General features: G+C 43.9%; 1 protein-coding gene across 1 annotated transcript in view; it reads right to left on the reverse strand.

Moving 5' to 3' along the window:
- The window catches only part of LOC147748985 (N-chimaerin-like), a 92,201-nt gene that overhangs the window by 33,996 nt on the left and 36,453 nt on the right, over nucleotides 1-21,752 (reverse strand). Inside the window, exons 2-4 of the mRNA XM_086936511.1 lie at nucleotides 18,674-18,758; nucleotides 9,285-9,458; nucleotides 4,387-4,464 (exon numbers count right to left, since the gene is read on the reverse strand). Of these exons, the coding sequence (XP_086792637.1) occupies nucleotides 4,387-4,464; nucleotides 9,285-9,458; nucleotides 18,674-18,758 (337 nt within the window). The remainder of the gene's footprint in view (nucleotides 1-4,386; nucleotides 4,465-9,284; nucleotides 9,459-18,673; nucleotides 18,759-21,752) is intronic.

The following is a 21,752-nucleotide window of genomic DNA, read 5'->3' on the forward strand; positions in this document are numbered from 1 at the left end:
GGTAGTCACACAAACCAATTGATCTGGTTGCTTCTTTTCTTTTACCTGAAGGAGTGTCTCCCTCGGGGTAAACTTAGCCCTGTTTTTGGCATGCTTTAGCAATTTCTTAGGGTATCCTCTGGCAGCCATCTCAATACAGAATCTTGTTGCGTGTGATTCAAAGTCCTGTAAACTAGTACAGTTGCGTCTTATGCGAAGCAGTTGCCCATAAGGTAGATTATCCTTAAGGCTTTGTGGGTGTGAGCTATTGTAGTGCAGGATTGTATTCCTGTCGGTTGGTTTTTTGTGCAAAGAGGCCGTCAGTCCAGATGCACTGGTACCTACTAGGACGTCCAGGAAAGTCATCTCTTTAGAACTTGAGTTCATCGTGAACTTGATGTCTTGGTGTCGTGAATTGAGCCATGCGTGGAATTGATCAAGTTCGATCTGGCTCCCCTGCCACAAGAGCCAGACGTCGTCTATGTATCTCAACCAGTGAGTCATGTGATGTAAAAAGGGGTTGTCCTTATAGATAAATCGTTCCTCGTATTGGGACATGTAGAGCACCGCCAGCTCCGGCGCATAAGGACAGCCCATGGCTGTCCCTTTGATTTGTATATAAAAGTCACTCTCAAATCTGAAATAGTTACTCCGAAGAGTCAATTCAGCCAATTCCACAATGAATGCGGTTGGAACCCGGTGGGGTCTCTCGCGTTTTTCTAGGTATAGTTCAATAACCTCTAAAGCCTCATCCTGAGGTATTTGTGTGTAAAGAGAAGCGACATCTAGTGTCACCATCAATTCCGTTGTCTCATCAAATGAGTGTCCCTCAATTTGGTTAATGAAATCAGTCGTGTCTCTCAGATGCGATTTGACTTGTTCTATGCATGGTTTTAAGAAAAAATCGATATATTTAGATATCGGTTCAAGCACTGAATCGCATCCGGACACAATGGGTCTCCCCGGGGGTGTCTGATCATTCTTATGGATCTTAGGTAAGAAGTAGAGAATTGGCGTTCTGGGTGATTTTTTGTTTAGATATTCATGCTCTTTTGGTCCTAAGAAGCCTTCATCTAAGGCTCTTTGAGTGATTTGTGCTATTTTACCCTGAATCATAAGGACAGGATCCTCTTTAGATGGTCTGTACCAATCCTTATTGTTTACATGCTGTTGTCCTTCGGTGAGATACATGGGTCGGGGCCATAAGACCACCGCACCCCCCTTGTCCGCCTGTTTTATAATGATGGATGTGTCCAATTTTAGGTCAGTAATTGCCTTTTGGGTATCTTTGCCGATGTTATTTTTGACAAAGCTGCTTTTTTTCTCAAGCTTTGTAAGGGAGGACAGAACTGCTTGTTCAAAAGCAATAATTTGTTTGGGAATGTTTGTCATTGGAGTGAACCTGGATTTAACCCTTAGTCCAGTGGTTTCCTGTGAGGACGTCATTTCAGTACCAGCGAAATGGGCTTTCAGCCTCAATTTGCGACAAAAATCAAGTGCCTCAAGTTTTAGTTTTGTAAAATCAGTCCTCTTAGTTGGGACGAATTTGAGGCCCAAGTTAAGAAGCATTTCTTCATTCTTATTCAATACTTTGTCAGAGAGATTCACTATAGTAGATGAGTCTAGTTGTTGTAATTCTTGTTGCGAGTGCGCATTTGCCATGGTTGCTTGAAGCGCGGCCGTGTTTGGCCGCCCCTGGCTAAAAAAGGAGTTGATCCCCTGCCCGCACCTCGTGTTTTGGAGTTAGATTGTCTAGAATCAGAAGAAGAGTCGGAGGAAGTGGTATCAGAGAATGTAAGAAATTTGTTTCTAGATCTCCCTTGAAATGTGTTTAAAGCCCCTCTTGATTCGCCAGAGGTGTAAAAGTCTTCCCTGAGAAATGGGTACACTTGTTCAAGTCTAAAAGATTTAGAATCTTTATCAAATTGTGTTGTTTTAATGTTGAGCGAGTAATCTTTGAATGATGCAATTTCTTTTTCTATTTTTTCTAAAAGTATCTTCGCATCACTCGTAGTTTGGGTGTCATTAATGTTTTTGATTAACTCCTCAATCTCCTTCTCTTCCTGACTGCAGATCCTCTGTGCTGTCTCAATGGTATGTACCATTAAGTCTCTACTACATTTAGTGTTTATCTGACTAAAGCCCTTTTTATACTCAGAATCCTCCGTGAAGATAACGGGAATGTTCTTGACCTGGAGGCCCCAAGGGATAGTGCCTGCTTTAAGATGTTTCAGTAGAAAGTAACCGTGAAGTTCAGTTCTAATATGCTTCTTCTGAAGCCGTATTAACTTGTCCGCCTCATTTTGTTGTTTAGCTGAGGTGCTAAGGGAAATGGATGAAAATGGCGAAGATTCAATAAGATTTTGGATGTGGCTTTCTGAGAAGGATAGTGTGTCTTTGTCTGCCATGCTAAGCAAGGAAAACCCTTGCGAGACCCTGAATGGTGATGTATATTTATGAAAAAGGGGCGTATTTAAACGTCGCTCCCAAACCACTCGGACAGGAGTCCGCTCAGAACATTAACCCACAATGGTGGCTTGGCCCAATGGGAGGGAGGGTAGGCAGGGCCTGAACTAGAGAAAACCAAAAATGTGCCTATGCCTCCAATTCGCAATAATGCAAACACTGAATGTGTGAGGATAAACCATAAATTTATTAGTTTATCTCGACAAAACTTTTTGTCATTGAATCAATACGTAAGTTACAAAATTCACTTTTTTAAGGAGCAGACAAAGAGAAAACCATCAACTTCATTTCTAGCCATATGGAGATCAATCAAACAATGTGTATATATTTACAGTGAACAAGTATAAAGCAAAAACATTGCACTAAATCGTACATTCATGGACATTAATAAATCAAAAGAAACTTTTCAAGAAACAGGTAAACACATCACAGTTTGAAAAGCATAAATACAAGAACGTCTGAGAGCAGGGGTGAATATTTCAAACACAACACCTCCTAGCTCATGAACTGAATTCGTTTGTGTAAATAATCACAGTAAGCCCATCTTAGATATATGACTATCAAGAGCCATTGGTGTGGAGACAAATGTCTGAATTCAAATGTCAAATGCCTGAAGACTAATTGAAGTGGCCAGGATATATGGTTCCGGCCTTCATTGGCTGGTGTTTCTTTTGAATTGTTTGGAATATAATTTCTTAAATCTGTGTGATTCCTTTCCGTTCACTTTATCAAGTTCACTCTCTTTTGACACCCCTTTTTTGCTCTACTGCACATTCTAAATACGGGACAATGCATATAAAGAAAAAGTACATAATACTGTGAATTGTGCTTTCGTTTCAAAATCCTGACAATAGATTAAAAATATTGTATATTGTGCTTCCGTTTCAAAATCCTGACAATAGATTAAAAATATTGTATATATATTTTGAGTTTGTTGCTGTTGCCTATTTTCTACTCTTTCTTCATTGATTGATCAGGGCTGTTAAAATAACATACGCCTTTTAATTTATTAAATTGTGATTTTTCACGTATTTGAAATAATAGGTCTCGGACCACTGTTTGTTTATACTAATACGTCACCCAGGTCCAGTACCTTTTGGGTCACCCCATTTCTTTAATGGTGAAACTATGTTGTAGCAGAGGCTCTTAGGAATTCCGTACAAGCACTCATCTTCTCATAGCAAGTAACAACACTCAGGATGGAAGGTAGGTCATATTACACTCACATACAAAATGCTCAAGAGGTTAAACTTTTTCTACACTTTCAAAGAACTTTAAGAACTTTGCATTGTTTTAATTTTCAGCAAAAAATATCTGAATTTTGAGGGAGAAAGCAATGCAATTTTGCACACCCATAAAACCAATCGCTATGCTTCCTGTGAAGTCCTTGGATAGCATCGGCATGCAGAAAAAGACACACGGCATTACTAAGTAATCAGGAATAGCCAACTGAAAGCGCTGCTCCCAGGGCACAACTCCTAAAAAGAGAAGTGGGCCACCTTTCATGACATCACAACAGGAAGTGCCGTCACGAAAGGTGGCCTGCACCATCAGACTCATTGCCTCCCCTGGCTCACCCCTTAGATGCGATTGCATCAGAGAAGCCAGCGCGTGAGCTGGGTTCTGAAGGAGCTCTGATCTCGCCCCAGGGAGGCCAAAGAGTGAATGCGTAGCTCCATTCGCTCCAGTTATCGAGCTGCCGGTAAAATAAGTGGGGGGACGCCGTCCACCCGCGTGGTACCCCGACTCGAGCCCTGTCTGCTCCCAAAGTGAATGCCTTAAGCACCAATTATTCCCTTTGCACAAATCTTCCCTAGTGTTCCAGGCTGGAGGATGGGCAGCAAATCTGGTCGCCTCCTCAATGTTCTGGTCACTAATTCTGGCGATTTGAAGACTTTGAGCACCAGCTTTGTATTGAGAGGATTGCCTCCCAGGTCCTACCTGAATTGAAAGCCATCCTCAGGGCCTCGATTCTGTCACTGGACCCGGACACTCGATACAGTCCCTCACACCGCAGACCTGGAAGGGAAGATAGAACATCACACATGAAAGAGGAGCTTAAGTGAGGCACAGGGTTAGACCTGTGGTCTCCATATTCCCCAGCATGCTTTGAAAGAGGTGCATCAACAGTGAGCAGAAAAGGTACTTCTTACGAGGAACTCATAAGCGATCCACTGGTCTGTAAGGGTGGTGGGATCAGGTAGAGAACCCGACGCTGTACCATGGATGACATAAATGAACCAATACCATCAATACCTGATGCATGTCTATGTCAATATACAGCATGCATTAATGTAGGTGTCTAGAGTAGCTGGGGGAACAGAACCTGTGGTCCACTTCTAATGGAGCATTTACGAGAGTTAAGCAAAGATGAAAGTTAAGGCAATTATTAAGAATGAGACACAATCTGGGAGAATGGATATATTTAAATTAGGCAGTGAGGCTTCAATACCCATGCCAAACTAATTTCACATAGTCAGTTGGGGTGGTTGTTCACCCGTCTATTCCTCTAGTGGCGCCGCAGCCAGGGTGGCTAACTCCAGAACCCTGGGGCTGGGGGCAGATCAGCCCAACACCAAGTGACTCTGGGCAATTGCCTGCTTAATCTTCCCAAAGGCCCCCAGTGCCTTGATGCCGTTGGGTACTTGTTCGCGCTTTACAAATACTGGACATTTACATAGTGTGAGTCAGACATACTCAGTGTTGTTTTGCATTGTGTACTATTGCATCTTTACTGAATCCAATTGTGAAACAAATGAATCCCAATCTAGATTTAAAATTGATATGTTCTTGAGTGCCATTTGTTGCCATGTTGCCTTCAGTGCCATAGGGTCCCAATTGGTGTTTGTGCACATTGCTTGTGGCAGCAGGGCACTTTGGTATTATACAAGGGGCCTCAGATGCTTGCACATCCACTTCAGTAATACAGATCATGCCGACGCATATGTAGTGCCACGTGATCAATGGGATGTTCATTCATTTGCATTACATATGCAGTCACAGAGGCACATGAGCTGTCAAGAGGTGCATGGACAGTGCCTCGGAGGAGGGTGGTGCACAGTCAAGACAGCCCCCCACAGAGGGAAACAGTGAGAAGCATCAAACAGTCGGTCTGTCTTTCACAAACATGCTGCCCCCAAGGTGCATGTACACAGCTGTTTTGGGAGCAGCACATTCAGAGCACCCGTTAAAAGGTGTTCTGCAAAGAAAACAGGAACTGTTTGCCCTATATGTTCAATTCAGGATGTTCCAGATTGCTGATCCTGTTGAGACTGCTGGCAGTAGCAGCTGACTCAGTGTATCTACAAAAATCTAAATAGTAACCTGTAAGTGAATGCTCCTACATTGTTTACACCACACACAAACAACACATAAGTGCATGGGGCCAGAGTTTTTCTTAGGAGTCTGGCACTGGTGCTGCCTAATACCAACGCTTCTAGTCTTGATTCCAACTCATGTCTCTTTCTACCATCATCCTACACTTCAAATCTTTACCTTATTCTTGCACGTTCTCTTTTATGATTACTTTCACCCTTTCCTGTCTTTCTTTTGGTCCTCCTTTAATCCATTGCCACCTTTCTCTCTCTTACTCTGGGTGAAAATCCCATGATGAAAAATAAATTCAGCTGCCTAAAAATTAATTCTGGCCTAACAAAGGCCTTTGCAGACCCCACGGCGCTGGTGAGCCCCCAAGCTTTCAGCAGCCCCCAAACCCTTCATAGGGACCCCCCCATTCAGCTCAAGGCCAATGAATATCTATGAGATATGGGAACATTTAGGGACCCTTTCCACATTCTGTAAGGGAGCCTCATCATTTTGATTTAAGTCACTGGCTGATGCCCACCACTTGCATAAATTAAGCACCCAAATTCAGGCTTCTCGGCTCCTTTTATTAATTCTTGGTCCCCACTTTCTGGCTCTTCTGCACAGACTTAGCACCTGATTTAGATCTTGGTGAACTGATATCCCATCCACGAAATATAAACCCAGATATCCTGTCTGCGGAAATATAATCAAAACAACAAAAGAGTGTGCCTTTTTAAAAAAAAAAAAATAGAGAATAAGTGTAGAATCCAACTAGGTTCTTAATAAAGCCTTCACTCACCGACCTGGTTGGTGACATGCTTCATCATCGTGCCCCACCAGGAGAGGCCGAATGCCACCCTGGTGTGCTTCAACGCCAGAATTACTGCGGAGCAGGTTTTTGTGTGTTCAGTGGGAAGTGAAAGTGATTAAAAAATGCCTTGATTGTGTCAAAAAAACTAATTGTATTAATAGCCAATCAGACATGTATAAAAACAGAGTGTGGGATATAGGGGCTGAATAAATTGTTCAGCAATATCCACTAGTGTGTGTGGTCAACATGTTTCTGCCAATGTGTAATCGTTATTCAAGACATTTGTCAGGACCCAGACAAGGTGAACCTCGGCAGTGTGGGCGCGCTAAGACCCACCCTAACCAGAGGTTATCAATGTGAAAAATATTAAAAAACAAAGTTTGTTTGATGGACCTCGTGTTGAGAGGCACCGAGTTTTCTCTAAGTTAGGTTTTTGGACAACATATATAGACAAACAAAAGAAAAAAGAAGAAGACAAATAGTAATTAGGCATGATAATCCCCCTTTTTCGTCTTCTCCACACGTTTTATTAGAGTGCACCTGAGTCCTCACAGTAGCACGTTTGGTCAGTGTTATGGTTCAAGTGCACCACAAAGAGCACCAGTGTTTGTACGTCCATCCATGCAAAACTGACGAATACCATCCCTAATTACTATTTGTCTTCTTCTTATTCTGCTCCTATATCCCACACTCTGTTTTTATACATGTCTGATTGGCTATTAATAAAATGTGTTTTTGACACAATCAAGTCATTTTTAAATCTCTTTCACTTCCCACTGAACACACAAAAACCAGCTCCGCAGTAATTCTGGCGTTGAAGCACACCTGGGTGGCATTCGGCCTCTCCTGGTGGGGCCCGATGATGAAGCATGTCACCAACCAGGTCGGTGAGTGAGGGCTTTATTAAGAACCTAGTTGGATTCTACACTTGTGCTCTATTTCTAAAACAAAAAGGCACACTCTTTCGTTGTTTTGATTATACTGCTTGGGGGACTAAGAGTGCTCCTCATATAAATTCCCTCCCTTTCTTGTTGTTTACATGATGCAGAAATATAATCCCATAGGATATAAAGGGATGTAAATTTCAGTAGACAGGATAACTGTCACCGTTGTCTAAATCAGACAATTAGCCTACCCTTTAATGTACATTATAAATTATAAATCACGCATTGTATTCACACCAACCACAAATTAGTATTTCATTTCGACCACTAAGCATTTTATGTTTTGTACAGCCTCCTCCTTCTGATTTGCCTCTCTTAACATTTTGTCCATTCAATAAGAATTTCAAAACAATATGCATACAAGATCATTTATGCAAACCACAAACAGACTGCAGCAGCCTCGCAAAATACATTTATATGCTTAGAGACGCAGTTGAGAAAGGCAAATAAAAGCCGAATTTCTCAAGCCAGACTGCTCCTAGCCATGAATTCAATGCTGCCATACGAAAGCAGATAATTTGTGATAGTTATATGGTAAAATGACAAACTTCCGATATCTCGTTACAAAAATACGTTATTCTTCGGTATAATAAATAGTGCTATTTTACCCCCAGATATCACGCATCCTGCGCTCACCTGAGATGAAGTCACTTATTCCCCAGTGGGGAACTTACCCATTACGGTATACACCCGTTACAACGCATCTGTTACTCCGCACTACCATTACAACGCGACTTTTACAACGCATACCATTACAACGCATTGCGCTGGGGGGCGCTCTAGGATAGGGAATAAGTATAATTTACTATCCAACACCTTCCCTAGGGTCCACGGGGACTGGAGTTAGAATAGTAAATTATACTTACCATTATCCAGCACCTCAAAGCGCTATGCGTTGTAATGGTATGCGTTGTAATGGTCGCGTTGTAATGGTAGGTAGTTGTAACGGTATGCGTTGTAACATGGTACATCCAAATTATGTTAAATCGAGATGCATGTCTCTTACTAAAATATGACCTGCTCTATTGGAACTTTGTGCTTTGTGAACAAACATTGCTGGTGCAAGAAGGACAGAGATAAGCGCATTTTGGGATGCATGCGAGGAATAGCAAAACTACTCTGGTTTGAGATCCTCATACTCAAATTTACTAAAGTAAACCGCACTCTTATGCAAGAGACACAAGCATGAGTGCATTTTCGTGTACATGCTACCAATGGCCCACGACCTAACCAGGGGTGCAATTTGAGGGGGGTGTTTGGGGTGTCACCCCCACCTGATAAATGCATTCTTTAATAAATAGTTGGGTACAGATTATGTCGGAATTCACTTGGGAATTTTACATAAACACACAGACAAAAAACACTCACTCGGTTATGTCTTGAAGATTTTTTAAATTTCTATTTTTCAAAATATTGAGTTTTAAGTGCCCCAACCAAAACACACTCCTCTCCCTTTCCACTGCTCCTTAACCCCTTTGATGCTGGTGACAAAGCCAGCTCGTCATGGGCGTTACCTGCGCTGCGCGCATGACGAGCTGGCTTTGTCACGTAAGGCTCGATTTTGAAATTTCAGCGCACAGCGGGAAAACCCGCTAGCACGTATGCGGTTAAGAACCCCAAATGCCCTGCTGCTCATATACTGTACTTTAACCAGCGTGATTATTGGTGAGAGCTTGATCCGTGAACCCACCCCCCTAAATCTTACTGACCAAGCTATGCCCCTGAACGTAAACCCCTTAAAGGACTTGCCCAGGACTTGCTTAACTCAACCACATTACCTCTGGCTTCGATTTCATGGATGCAAGTCTCCACCACAAGTGGGCGCACTCTGTCCTCGGCTTTCACCAGAGTGGTGAGGTCACACCCATAAACCTCCTGAGTGAGGGTCAGCGGTGGTCTGCAGTCCCGCCGAGTTAACCTCATGCATTCTGTGTGCACCCGTAAGCCGCAATCTGAAACAGAAATATTGATGATATAAGATAAAGTAACTAGGAGGATGTGAGAGGTTAAGCATGCCACATGGTCGCAGTCTAGTAGGTTAGGTAGGACTGCTTGTCTCAAGTTGGGGTGAGAGAAATGTACATATAGTTAGTTGACCTTTTTCTGTAATTGCTAGAATAATGATATGGAATGGAATGCAACTTCAAAAAATTACCAGTGGATATGAAAACTCAAGCTTTTCCATCCAGCAGTTTACTTATGTCAGCATTATGAGAAGCAAAGAGTGATTCAGGGAAGAGATCATATATATGTTTTTACTTCAGTCTTTGTGAGGAACTGTGACGCACCTATGTGATGCGGGGACATTCGCCACACTGTAATAATCTTATCTGAATGCTTGATGAAGCCCTATGAGCCTTGTTACAACTTAGAAAGGATTGTGGGTGGTTACTACACCTAGGGCCAGATGTAGGTGGCCAAATAGCGAGCGCTAATGCTGAAATTTCCCAGAATTTTAGCGTTTGCGATCGCTATTTGGCAGCGAACATTGGGGCATAAGTATGTAGGCCATTTCCTGTTTGCAAACGGGCCGATTCTGATAATCGGCCCGTTTGCGAACGCGAAATAGCCTTTTTGGATGTATGATCCCAAAAGACCCTCGCAAAATAGGGAATAGCAACATTTGCGATTCCTTATTTTGCTAAAGTATTTAAGGGATCGCAAATTGCAATTCCCTAAATGCGATGTAAAAAGCACCCAAGTTGTGCGGTTTCTCCTTAAGAAATCGAAATTACCACCAACTTCAAGTTGCTGGAAATTTGCGATTTCTTTGAAAAATTCACTTTTTTTTGCATTTTTCAAAGTGCCATGTGGCGCACATACATGCCCTTAGGGCATGTATGTGCGCCACATGTGCACACATGCCCATTTCAGGGGTGCAACAGGGTCTCCTTTTGACACCCTGGCACCCTTGAAATGGCATTCTCAATTTGAGATTCTCTAATTGAGAATCGCAAATTGAGAATGTCTTCCTATTCATTCCTTTGGGCCTCTAGGTCCATAGGAATGAATAGGGAGGTATTCCTTAATTGCGAATCGCAATTTGCGATTCGCAATTAAGGAATATGTAGGATTCGCAAAATTATTTGCAAATCCTACATACATAGCGTTTTGCAATTCTCAAACAGTGATTCTCTAAAAATCGCTATTTGAGAATCACAAAAGTATCCTTTGATACATATGCCTCAATGTAGATAAGTTGAAACCTACTAGCAAAATAAGGAATCACACACTTGCGATTCCTTATTTTGCTCTGGCATTTAAGGAATCGCAAATTGCGATTCCTTAAATGCAATGTAAGTAGCACAAAAGAAGGTGCACTTTAGTCTTAAGGATTCGCTAATTACCACCAACTTCAAGTTGGTGGTAATTAGCGATTTCCTTTAAAAAAGCACTTTTTTAAACTTTTTTTTTAAGTGCCACATGGCACAAATTCATGCCCTTAGGGCATGTATGTGTGCCACATCACAAATGGCGATTCACAATTAAGGAATATTAAGGAATCTCAAAAAATATTGTGATTCCTACCTACATGACATTTTGTGTTTCCTTAATAGAGATTCCCTAAAAATCGCTATTAAGGAATCGCAAACATGCATTTACCTACATCTGGCCCCTAGTGATATAGAGAAATCAGTAGAATAGATAAGGAATTCAATGCATGAAAAAACGAGAAATTCCTAAACTAGCTAGACACAGAGACATTAATTCAATGTAATTTTTGAAACTGAGAAGTGGTAGAAATAGAATAGGATCACATGGAAAAATCTGAATAAGAAAATTTAAATGGAATTGGTATATAGAATTTTCTGAATGTGCAAACATGGGGATACCTATATTACAAACCAAAAAACAATAATTTAAAAAATATTAGTAATTCGTGATATACAAAAAATAGAAGCTCATCCTACGTAATCATGAGATAAGCAGGCTTCCTGGTACCCCCTCTTCTAATAAAGGCTCAGTTCTCCTGAGCCTAACCCTCAGTGTCTCCAACTGATTTCCTAGATCAACTGAAGGATTTAAATGACCACTATTCTGGTATTGTAATCACTGCTAAAACGTTTCACAAAGCAGTAGGTGGTATCTTTAGGTCACAGGCTGTTACCAAAGGTGCAAGAGCAGCTGAGTAGGGTCTGAGTGGGTTGGCAAAATAGACATTTGCCTGTTTGTTCTAGTGACTCCTCATAGTATGGTTGTTCAAGGAAGTGAGAAAGAATCTGCTGAAACTAAATTGATGTATTTACAAATGCAATCTTTCCAACAAATGGTCAGAGAGAGGGGCCAAAAGGAGGAGAGGGGAGAGGGCAGAAAGGGACAAACTTAGGTGAGGGGAGAATTTGTTCCACTTGGTAATGCCTTCTGTTTCAAAATTGGCCAGCTACTTACTACATTGAAAGTAAGATTACCTGAGTTAAGCGCAAAGCACGCATGACCTACACAAACAGCCCAGTTTTCCTCCTTTGCCTCCTAACAGGTACACAGCATTTTAGCACAGTCCCAGGACAGTAAACTCCTCTGACCCCATTTCAATCCCTATGAGCCAGAAATGCCATATGTAGGGTACGTCACCAATAGAAAGTCGACTTCATGCCTTATTGATACTGGCACTAATCAATTGACCATGAAAACTCTTACTAATCCTGTGTCTATTTTCTTGCGTGTGGATTATGGATGAACATATATTTTTTCTGAGTCATCCTTCACTGCTGGAAAGGAATCTTTTGTGTAAAATGAATTTTACTGTATATTGCAGTAGAAGATGGTGTCTTTTTAGAAAATCTAAATTCTTTTTTGGCTGTGAGAAGGGAAGATTAATGTTTCTCTGATAACAATACTGATATCAATAGGTCTCCATAAACTAGCATTAATGTGTTAGCGCAAGTTCCTTTTTTGTTTTGATCTCACCACAGCAAGCTGCACATGTAGGCTGCATTTTAACCACTAGCTTTGTTAATTTTCAATTAAACCAATTGACGGAACTTCAACGCTAACCTTCAACACAAGTGCTCACCGTGAGGGGCAGTGGTCCATTTTCTTAGTATGGGATTATTCTCTGTTTTCACCCAAAAAAAATCATAATCTTATGTCCAAGCTGGTTTTTAGTTTTGGTCCTGCATGAAGACCGAACCAAAAAGACCATGTAGAGTAGGGAGCGCAATGTCGTTTGTATCTTTGTAGCATCTAGACACTCGCTGGTGTGACTTTTGGGTGTGTTTTTTTCTGGTGTGGCAGGAGGGGGCTAGCAACAAACAGAGAGGGTGGAAATGGACTGGGCAAGCAACAATGGGGGAGGTGCAGAACAGACAAGCAACAACACAGAAGAAGAGTGGGAGGCGAGGCAAGCAACAATGCAGGAGTGGGGAGGGAGAAAGGGGTGCAAGTATAAGGAAAAAGTACCTCTGAAAGCAGCGAGCAGTGTAAGGACACTGGGCAAGGGAAGCAGTATTTGGGCCATGCTCCGGGGTAGTGGCAAACACATGAAGAGGAAATAAAGACAGCACTTGCAGACCAAAGAGAAGCAAGTCAATAAGAGCAGGACCGACTTTAGAGCAGTGCGACTGGGGCGGCTGCATTGGGCGCTGACCTGGGGAGGTGGGTGCTACCCTCGGGGGCGCTGTGTTTAGCAAGAACCTATGATTTAAAAAGACATGCGGCAGAGCTCCTTTTGCCGCCCAGTTTTCAGACAGAATTAAAAAAGTCAAGATAATTCTTGTGAATAATGTTCCTGCTAGAGAGAGATCGGAGTTTTGTCGGGGCAGTTTTCACTTTCCATAAAGTAGCGTTAAGGGTTAATATGCCTGCTGCAAAGAACTCATACTGTGCAGATCACATATGTGTTTTATGTGGATAGCTAAGTTGATTACTGCTTTTGTCACAGGGATCCTTTTGCCACCCCAGTTCATAAGACACAACTCTAATACAGAACAGGGTCTGTCACAAACGACAATCAAAGAGCTGCATGCAAACTGCATCAAATACGCTAGGACCTTATGTTCTTTCCCCTGTCTTTCATGATATATTCCTAATAATACTGAAAATGGTTTGTTTGGGGAGATATACATTCTTATTAGTAAAGTAAGCCTTTACCAGTGCTCTAAAACTAATTAAATGTATATGAGAGAGAGGCTATGGGGATATGAGGGGCCCTTTTGCCCGGTGGTCATGGGGGAATTTGAGAAGGAGGTCATGAGGGGGAGTGCCAAAAATGATTGCTGCACCGGGCACCAACAGTGCTAAAGCCGGGCCTGAATGAGAATGACTATGAAGCCAACCAATTTTAAGTAATAGGCGGGCTCTAACCTCCTAAGTACAGCACATGAACTGTCTCAGGTGAGGCCTAAACTATAGGGTGTAGGAGGAAGGAGCTGGGGAAGAAATTGCAAACTGATGAAGAGGCATAGGTGCCCGCGAAGCATATTGATGGGCATAAAACAACCAACAGTGCCCCCAAACCATTTTTGTTCTACCTGCGGGGAAACAACCTGTACCCCGCTTGACATTTACCACACAATCTTTACCCCGCAGGTAAATATTTTTTCAAATAACATACTTTTTATTTTATTTTTAAAAGGGGATTTTAGGGTTTAAGGATGGGGGAGGTAAGGTAGACTTTAGTGATCAGGGGTGGGTAAAGGAAAAGGTAAAGGGATGTGAGAGTGACTTGAGGGTTCGGAGGTGGGTAGAGGTAAAAGAGGTGAGGGGGACATGAGCATTCAGGGGTGGGTAGAGGTAAAGGGATGTGAGGGTGACTCGCGGGTTCTGGGGTGGGTAGAGGTTAAGGGAGGTTAGGGTGATTTGAGGGCTATGGGGTGGGTACTAATACGTGGAGGTGAGAGTGACTTTAAAGCTCAGGAGTGATTAGAGGAACAGTGAGGTGAAGGTTACTTGAGGGTTTAGGAGTAGGTAGAGGTAAAGGGAGATGAGGGTGACCTGAGGGTTCAGTTGTAGGTAGAGGAAAGGGGAAGTGAGGATGACTTGAGGGCTCAGGGGTGGGAAGAAGTGGAGGTGAGAGTGACTTTAGGGTTCAGGAGTGGGTAGATGAAAAGTTAAGTGAGGGTAACTTGAGGGTTCGGGGTGGATAGAGGTAAAGGGAGGTGAAGGTGGCTTGAGGGTTCGCTTGAGGGTTCAGGGATGGGTAGAGGTAAAGGGAGATGAAATTGACTTGAGGGTTTAGAGTTGGGTAGAGGTAAAGAGAGGTGAGTGTGGCTTGAGGGCTAAGCGGTGGGTAGAGTTCAAGAAAGTCAAGGGTGGCTTGAGGGTTCAGGGTGAATAGAGGTGAAGGGAAGTGAGGGTGACTTGAGTATTCAATGGGGGCAGGGGTAAAATTAGGTGAGGGTGACCTAATTGGATAGTATGATATCTAAATGGTACGACCTAGATTTTATGGTATGGCTGTCATTTTATAGCATGGTATATTATGCACTGTTATTGTTATGTTATAGCCTGATATTGTATAGTATGGTATAGTGTAGTATGGAGTGTCACTGTATTGTATGGTATGGTATGGCCTGTCATTTTATAATATTTTATAGTATTGGCTGTTTTGTATGTTATGTTATGGCCTGTTACTGTATAGTATCGTATAATATGGTATGGAATGTCTGTATTGATTGGTATGGTACATCCTGTTATTGCATAGTATGGTATAGTTTGTTTGTAATAAATGGTAGGTTATATTATTGTATACTATGGTATGGTGTGGTATGTCATGGACTGTTACTTTATAGTGTATTATGGTTAGGGGTGTTCACAGAGTTTTTGTCACTCTGCGCTCCGCTGAGCGCGGAGTTTGGCAAAAACTCTGCCTATGCCATGTGCCTGAGTTTACCGGCGCTCGCCGCTCATCCGACAACTGCTGTCTCCACCAAACACCAGTGCCACACAAGAGCACAATGTCAGCAGTTATTTACCGCCCACTTGACTGTTCAACTTTGCTGATCAGCACTCAGTAGCTGCGAGCAAGGAGGGGAGTGCTGTTGCTTTCGATGTAGACGTGTGGCCCCAGACCGGATGTACAGTTCCTGACAGCAACGCGAGACATTGCTCTGCAGCAGGTCATTAAACCTGAGAGGCATTTTTTCTGAAATCATGGCTTTCTTCTGCATGACAGAGAGTTGGAGGAGATCATTTGGCATGGGGATCTGGTTTCCCTTTGGTCAAACCTTGCTCCTGTCTGCTTCTTCCAGGGATAGTCTGTCTGTTAGATCCCTTTTACAGTTTTCAAGGGACTGAAGCAGACCTGTGTTTGCTTGTGGTTTCCAACTTGCACCTGACTGCCCACTCTTGACCCTGCCTCCCGGGTGAGCTCGTCCTCAACCTGGGCTCCTCTTGGTCCCTCTTTCTGCATAGGCTCACTTGGAAGTAGCTGCCCTCACCCGCCTTTCTTTTACTGCGGTCGGGTCACCATGGACCTCTGGACTGCCCCCCGTCTTTAAGTGCCTGCTCTGGCCAGCCCGCCACACGATGGCCTTGTCATGGATGGTGTTCCAGCTGCTGCCATTGGTGGGTGTAGTGGAAGGTAAGTGTGCATTGGGCTGTAACAGAGGTGCTGGGTTTGTGCAAAGTTCGCCAACGGTGTAGCCATCTGCCCAAGATAAGATGTTTGCTGTTTGTTTATAGGTAAGTGGTAGTGTCTGATTTTTCGCCGGCACTCCAGAAATTTACAAGGCTTCTTTAACGAAGCCCTGATTGCAGCGCCGCAAAGGCTGCCAGCCTTCTAATTAACGCGCCTTCTGGCACCAATGATTGAAAAACCTTAGCAAAATGATTTTGATGTTTTCATTGTGGCCGCGGTTGGCCCCCGACACCTGAATAGTGGAAGGCAGTGGTGTTTTACCACAAAACAGGATGGAGGAAAAACAACAGCGCCCCGCCCTGAACATTTAAAAGAAAAAACACGCTTGGCACTATATTGTACTCAGAGCAAGAGAAGGAGCATTGATATGTGTAACAATATGTGCTTTGTGGCGGACTAACAAGGCATTTTCACATCATTACGCCTGAATCATGATTGTAATTAGGGGTGACTGTCGGCCGAGCAATAATTCGCCCGCTCGCAGAACTCAGCGGAATTCGACAGAGTTTGTCAGCAACTCCGCGGAATTCGACGGAGTTTGTCAGCAACTCCGCGGAATTCGACGGAGTTTGTCAGCAACTGCGTGCAATTCCACTGCCTAAAACTCTGCAAGCTCCGTTCAGGCCAAATTATGGTATGAGTATGGTATAGCGTGTTATTGAGATGTACAACGTATGAACTGCATAAACATGTAGACAAGTACCAATATCATCAGCTGGTACAATTTAAAAAAATGTAACTTACATTGACTTTCCCAAATTTTGATAGAAGGCAACATTGCATGAAATGTGATCAAAATGAGGATGAGTCATAAGCAAGCACACCCATAGTGAATGCTGAAAACATGCAACTTTATTCATTTGCAATAAATTGTGTTGTGTTGTTATGCGGCTCGGAGAATGCTAGACGGAAAAATGCAGCCTACTGGAAAGTGAAGTTGTGAAAATCTGGAAAGCTAACAATGAGCGAGGGAAGCGGTCCAAGTCCACAAAGCATAAACGAGGGTTCATAAAAGCAGCTAAAATAAACGAGCTACAGTAGCGTAGGACCATGTAAAAAGAACAAAGAGAATATAATAACAAAAAATACACACACAACAAAAGTATCACAATCCGAGTGCAAGCAGAGCAGAAGGACACTAATCAAGAAATCAGTCAGTACTTGGTCCATACTCCAGGAAAAAGAAACTTATCATTTTGTGCAAGACTAGTGTACAATTAATTTTGAACCAAAGTGAAGTACATTACATGACACCACTCTGTGATGAAGTCTAGTTTATTCGTGACCAGCTACATAAGTGAATCGAACTCCTGGGCACCATGGCAACAGTCACAGAACCAGCTATAGCCTGATAAATGCAATTACAATACAATACAATACATCATAACACAAACCAAGTTATTCTTTTTTCCATAGCAATTGTTGTTGCTAATATTTTTAAGATTTGATGTTGCTGATATGATTATTATAACAGCAACAACAACAAAAGAACATTAATAATATTATAGTAATGTGTGATGTACAGCAATACATGCAAAACAAGATTTTCTCATAGTTGAAGATGCAGTTATTACATTTGAATTAAGCAATGTCTCTAAGGAAGGTCCCTGGAACTGAAAATAAAAATCCCCCTTTGCTGGCGCCACTGCTGGGGCCTGCTATGAGCTATGGCATTAAGCGCCAGATCCTAAGCTCCCAGAAGACCCGCACTGCTGCCACAGGCGACGGATGTACAAGAGCAGCTATATCACTTCCTGTTCCTGGTCTCCAGACGCCAGTGTGGGGGCAGCTGCTCCTTCTCCCGAGCAGTTGTTGTGATGGGAATTGCAATTACCCTACTTAGCTGTATCAACAGAGTGGATCTCCCCTCCCCCCCGAGCCCTGGCTCAGGTGCGAGGATGTGGCATAAATGAGTTACTGGAACAGGCTATGAGGTCACCTTATAATTCGCTGAGTGCAGAAGGGGGGGCGAGGAGAGGGTCTGAGCAGGGAAGTGGTGATGGAATGGGAACTGACGCAATGTCTCTGCTGGGCAGGGCTGGCTTTAGTGCTGGTGCAGCAATAATTTGTGGTGCCCCCACACTATATGACTGCCTCCTCTAATTCTGTCGCTACCAACAGACAAAAGTGCCCCTCATCTCTCCAATCATAAGTTATTGCTTAACACAGCGCCCCCCTTGAGGTCAGTGCCCCCTACACAGGTCAGCGCCAAGTGCGGCCGCACCAGTCGCACTGCCCTATCAGATTGTAAGGCATGGAGGCCTCTGAAGCAAGGCAGGAACGGGAAGTAGAGCTGTACTTTGGCTGTATGTGGAAGTGGAATGTGGGGTGGGTGGGTGGTATGCAAGAACTCCCAGGCTGTGGAGGGGAAGTGATGTAATCAATTCTGTTTGAGGGTAGCAATGGACGAAGGACTGATGCAGGGCATTTCAGACACTTCATAAAGGGAATGTAGTGCGGTATCTTTTAGAGGAGAGGTTGAGTTGGACGAGGCAGAGTATGGGAAGAAGTAATGTAGTGCTTCTCGGGTCAGAGTAGCCCTTGGCGTGGAGAACGGAAGCATGGCCTTTACCCTCGTATTTGACTCACCTGCACACTTCTGTCCCTGAGCCATCTTTCCCCAGATGATGTTGGCACAGCACTTGCACCAGTGTGGAGCCCGGAAGGTGTGGACCTGAGAAGGCGAAAGGAAACAGAAGATAATATTATTACTTTGGGGGTGGCGGGAAAGCAAATGTACTTCTGCATCTTCTGAAACAGGAGAAGGATAAGCAAAAGCGCAGTGATCAAGCCAGTGTAACCACCAGGGCCCAGGTCGGGGGTACACACAAGCACACCGCGTCCCCCCACTCTTTACACAGGGTGGACGCCGTCCGCCCTGCCAAGAACCTGGGCCCCACAGAAATATGCTTAACGTGTCCCGGTGTAATTTTCAGACACCGGGACACGTTCAGCACGTGATGTCATGAGGTAATGTGCATATTGTCAGTCCCCCCACTTCTTTTTATAGGTCTTGTGCCCTGGCAACCACCCTCACCTCGTGGGCAAGGATACCTGGAAACACTTACATATAGGCTCTGCATGCTCTGGCAAGGACATCTGGAACCCTTAGCAGGAAAAACAACAGCGCTGCTGCGTATGTGTGTAGTAAAGTGCTCAATTCACCACACCGAATCGACACAGCCTTTTACATACATGTAGAAATGCTTATCACGCCCATGTGTTTCACGAACGCAAACTGGTTGTTTAATTAAGCAGATCAGTATGCACTGCAAACCAGAAATCAGAAATTGGCAGTATGTTTTGTTAGCCCAGTAACACAACGGGATGACGTCATGTATCCAGTACTTTTCCAGCCTCTCTGAACAGACTACATGAACTGGGGCTGTGTTCCACTTTGCTGACTGTTCATCTTTCTCGCTGGATTTGAAGATCCAATACATGCACACACAGACCTGGGCTGGATCAGGCTGCTTAGACATCTTTTCAAATGCATTCATTGTTTTCTAGATGCCTGTCCGCGCCTGGCTTTAATGGCAGCACAGGTAGAGCGGTTGTCGTTCCTTCATGGATGCTTTCTTCGACTGGTTTCATCAGAAGTGTCATCAACACCTCTACTCCTCCAGCAGAAGGGACTGTTGCGGCTCATTCAGACCCAGACCCAGTCCTCCAGCTATTTCAGAAGGACTCTCCTGTTGGGAATTTGGTTTTGTTTAAAGGCCAGTTCACCTACACATCTGAAAGTAAGTCTTATGTGTTTTCTATAGGAAGGATATCATACGTATCTATTTATTTCTTCAGTTTCATATCTCGACCATCCGATCCCGGTCAACAAGAGAATTACCTTCCGCCTCCTCACCCACGCACACAAAGCCCTACACAACCAAGGCCCAGGATACCTCAACAGCCCCCTCAACTTCTACGCTCCCACACGCCAGCTTTGATCGACCGGCCACGCCCTCGCCGCCGTCCCCCGCATCCGAAGAGCCACAACAGGAGGAAGGTCATTCTCCTGCCTGGCCACCAAGACTTGGAACTCCCTCCCGACCCACCTCCGCCTGGCCCAGGACCACCTTGCCTTCAGGAAGCAGCTCAAGACCTGGCTGTTCGAGCAGTAGCGGACCCCCCCTCCCCTAGCGCCTTGAGACCCTCCGGGTGAGTAGTGCGCTATATAAATGCTTTGATTGGTTGATTGATCCATTAGGTTGTCAGAGCACTGTACAGCTAAGCACCACGGACTAACAAAGTATCTAGAAAGCAATCATTAAAAGTATAAGTAGAGTTATGAAGAGTCTAAAAAGCACAACCACCACAGAACTGAGAAGGAGGCACCAATCAGCAGCTTGATGGATGGTCAGGTGTGTGCATACATCAGCTCACCTAAGGGTTGGATGTCTATGCCTGACACAGATAAGGTTGAGAGAGCTTCTCTTCCCTGTCTGGCATTTAAAGAATGTATACGTGCCACTGTTGTCAACTTTGATCGTTCTTCCAATTGTTAGTCCACCTTTTTGGTGTCATTTTACAGCAATATGCCCTAGCCACAACTTTAAAAACGTGCACATGTCATGCAAAAGTCACCAAATGTCACTGCTCTTCCACCTTTTAGTTAGTTCTTTTAGTGGAATATAACACATTTGCTGCATCCATATCTTTACACAAATGGTACAATCTCTATGTAGATTGGCAATTGAGGTAGTGTTCCTGCAGTGATTTGTCCTGTTACACTCCAGAATCCAGTATAGACATATTCCTTCAGATCCATCCCTATTCCTACACAAGGTGCTGTATTACAGAAGTGTCTCAGGGGGCGCAACAGGCATTTGGGCCTGCTTTGGGTGCCCCCGGGGCACTTTTGTATTACAGAAGGGGCTGCAGGCGTTGGTGCGCACATGTAGTGCCAGCGTTATCTTAAGAGGGCATTTCCTCATTTACATGGGGGTGTGGCTCATGCAAATGAGGGAATCTCTTTATCTCGGCGCCCGTGGTGTATTATGAATGTGGGCGCAGAGACAAATAAGCTGTCAGAAGGCACACTGACAGTGCACCCCAAAAAGAAGGAGCATTGTAAGTGAGCCCCCGATGGCAGGCTTCTGGAGGGGGCCAAGGGGGTCACATGGACTCCCTAAATACCCCTTTGAAGGTGGGTGCATATACTCAAGAGGATCACTTCCCCATCTTAAAAGTGCTGGAGGGTGTCACCAACACAGTGAAAGAAGAAGCGGCAGCTACAAAGACACTCTGTACTTCACTTGAATGCACTGGCCCCAGCACGGGTTCGAGGCTGTCCTGAGGGCAGCACATTCAACATAGTAGCTACTGCAGGTGAGAGTGGTGGGGTCAGCTGGGGGGGATTTCGAGAGACGACTAAGAGGCAAAAGTAATTATTTATTTAATTTCCCCTTGTGGTCGTCTCTCGAAATCCCTCCCTCAGCCCACCCCACAGCTCTTACCTGCAGCAGCCGCGGCTGCATAGTAGGGTGCACTCTCCTCGTTTATGCACGGAATAAGTAGAATGCTCTTCACCTCTTGCTACTGTCCATCGACGAGTCATCAGCGCCGGGAAACCCTTTTTGGGTAGCTGTGCGCCATACAAATGTAAAAAATAAATAAATGATAAATAAATGCACGGTGCACGTGTTTGAAAGTGCACTGTGGCTCAACAGGG

The sequence above is a fragment of the Lissotriton vulgaris genome, chromosome 1_1, assembly GCF_964263255.1.
Source record: "Lissotriton vulgaris chromosome 1_1, aLisVul1.2, whole genome shotgun sequence".
In the NCBI taxonomy this organism is placed as follows: domain Eukaryota; kingdom Metazoa; phylum Chordata; class Amphibia; order Caudata; family Salamandridae; genus Lissotriton; species Lissotriton vulgaris.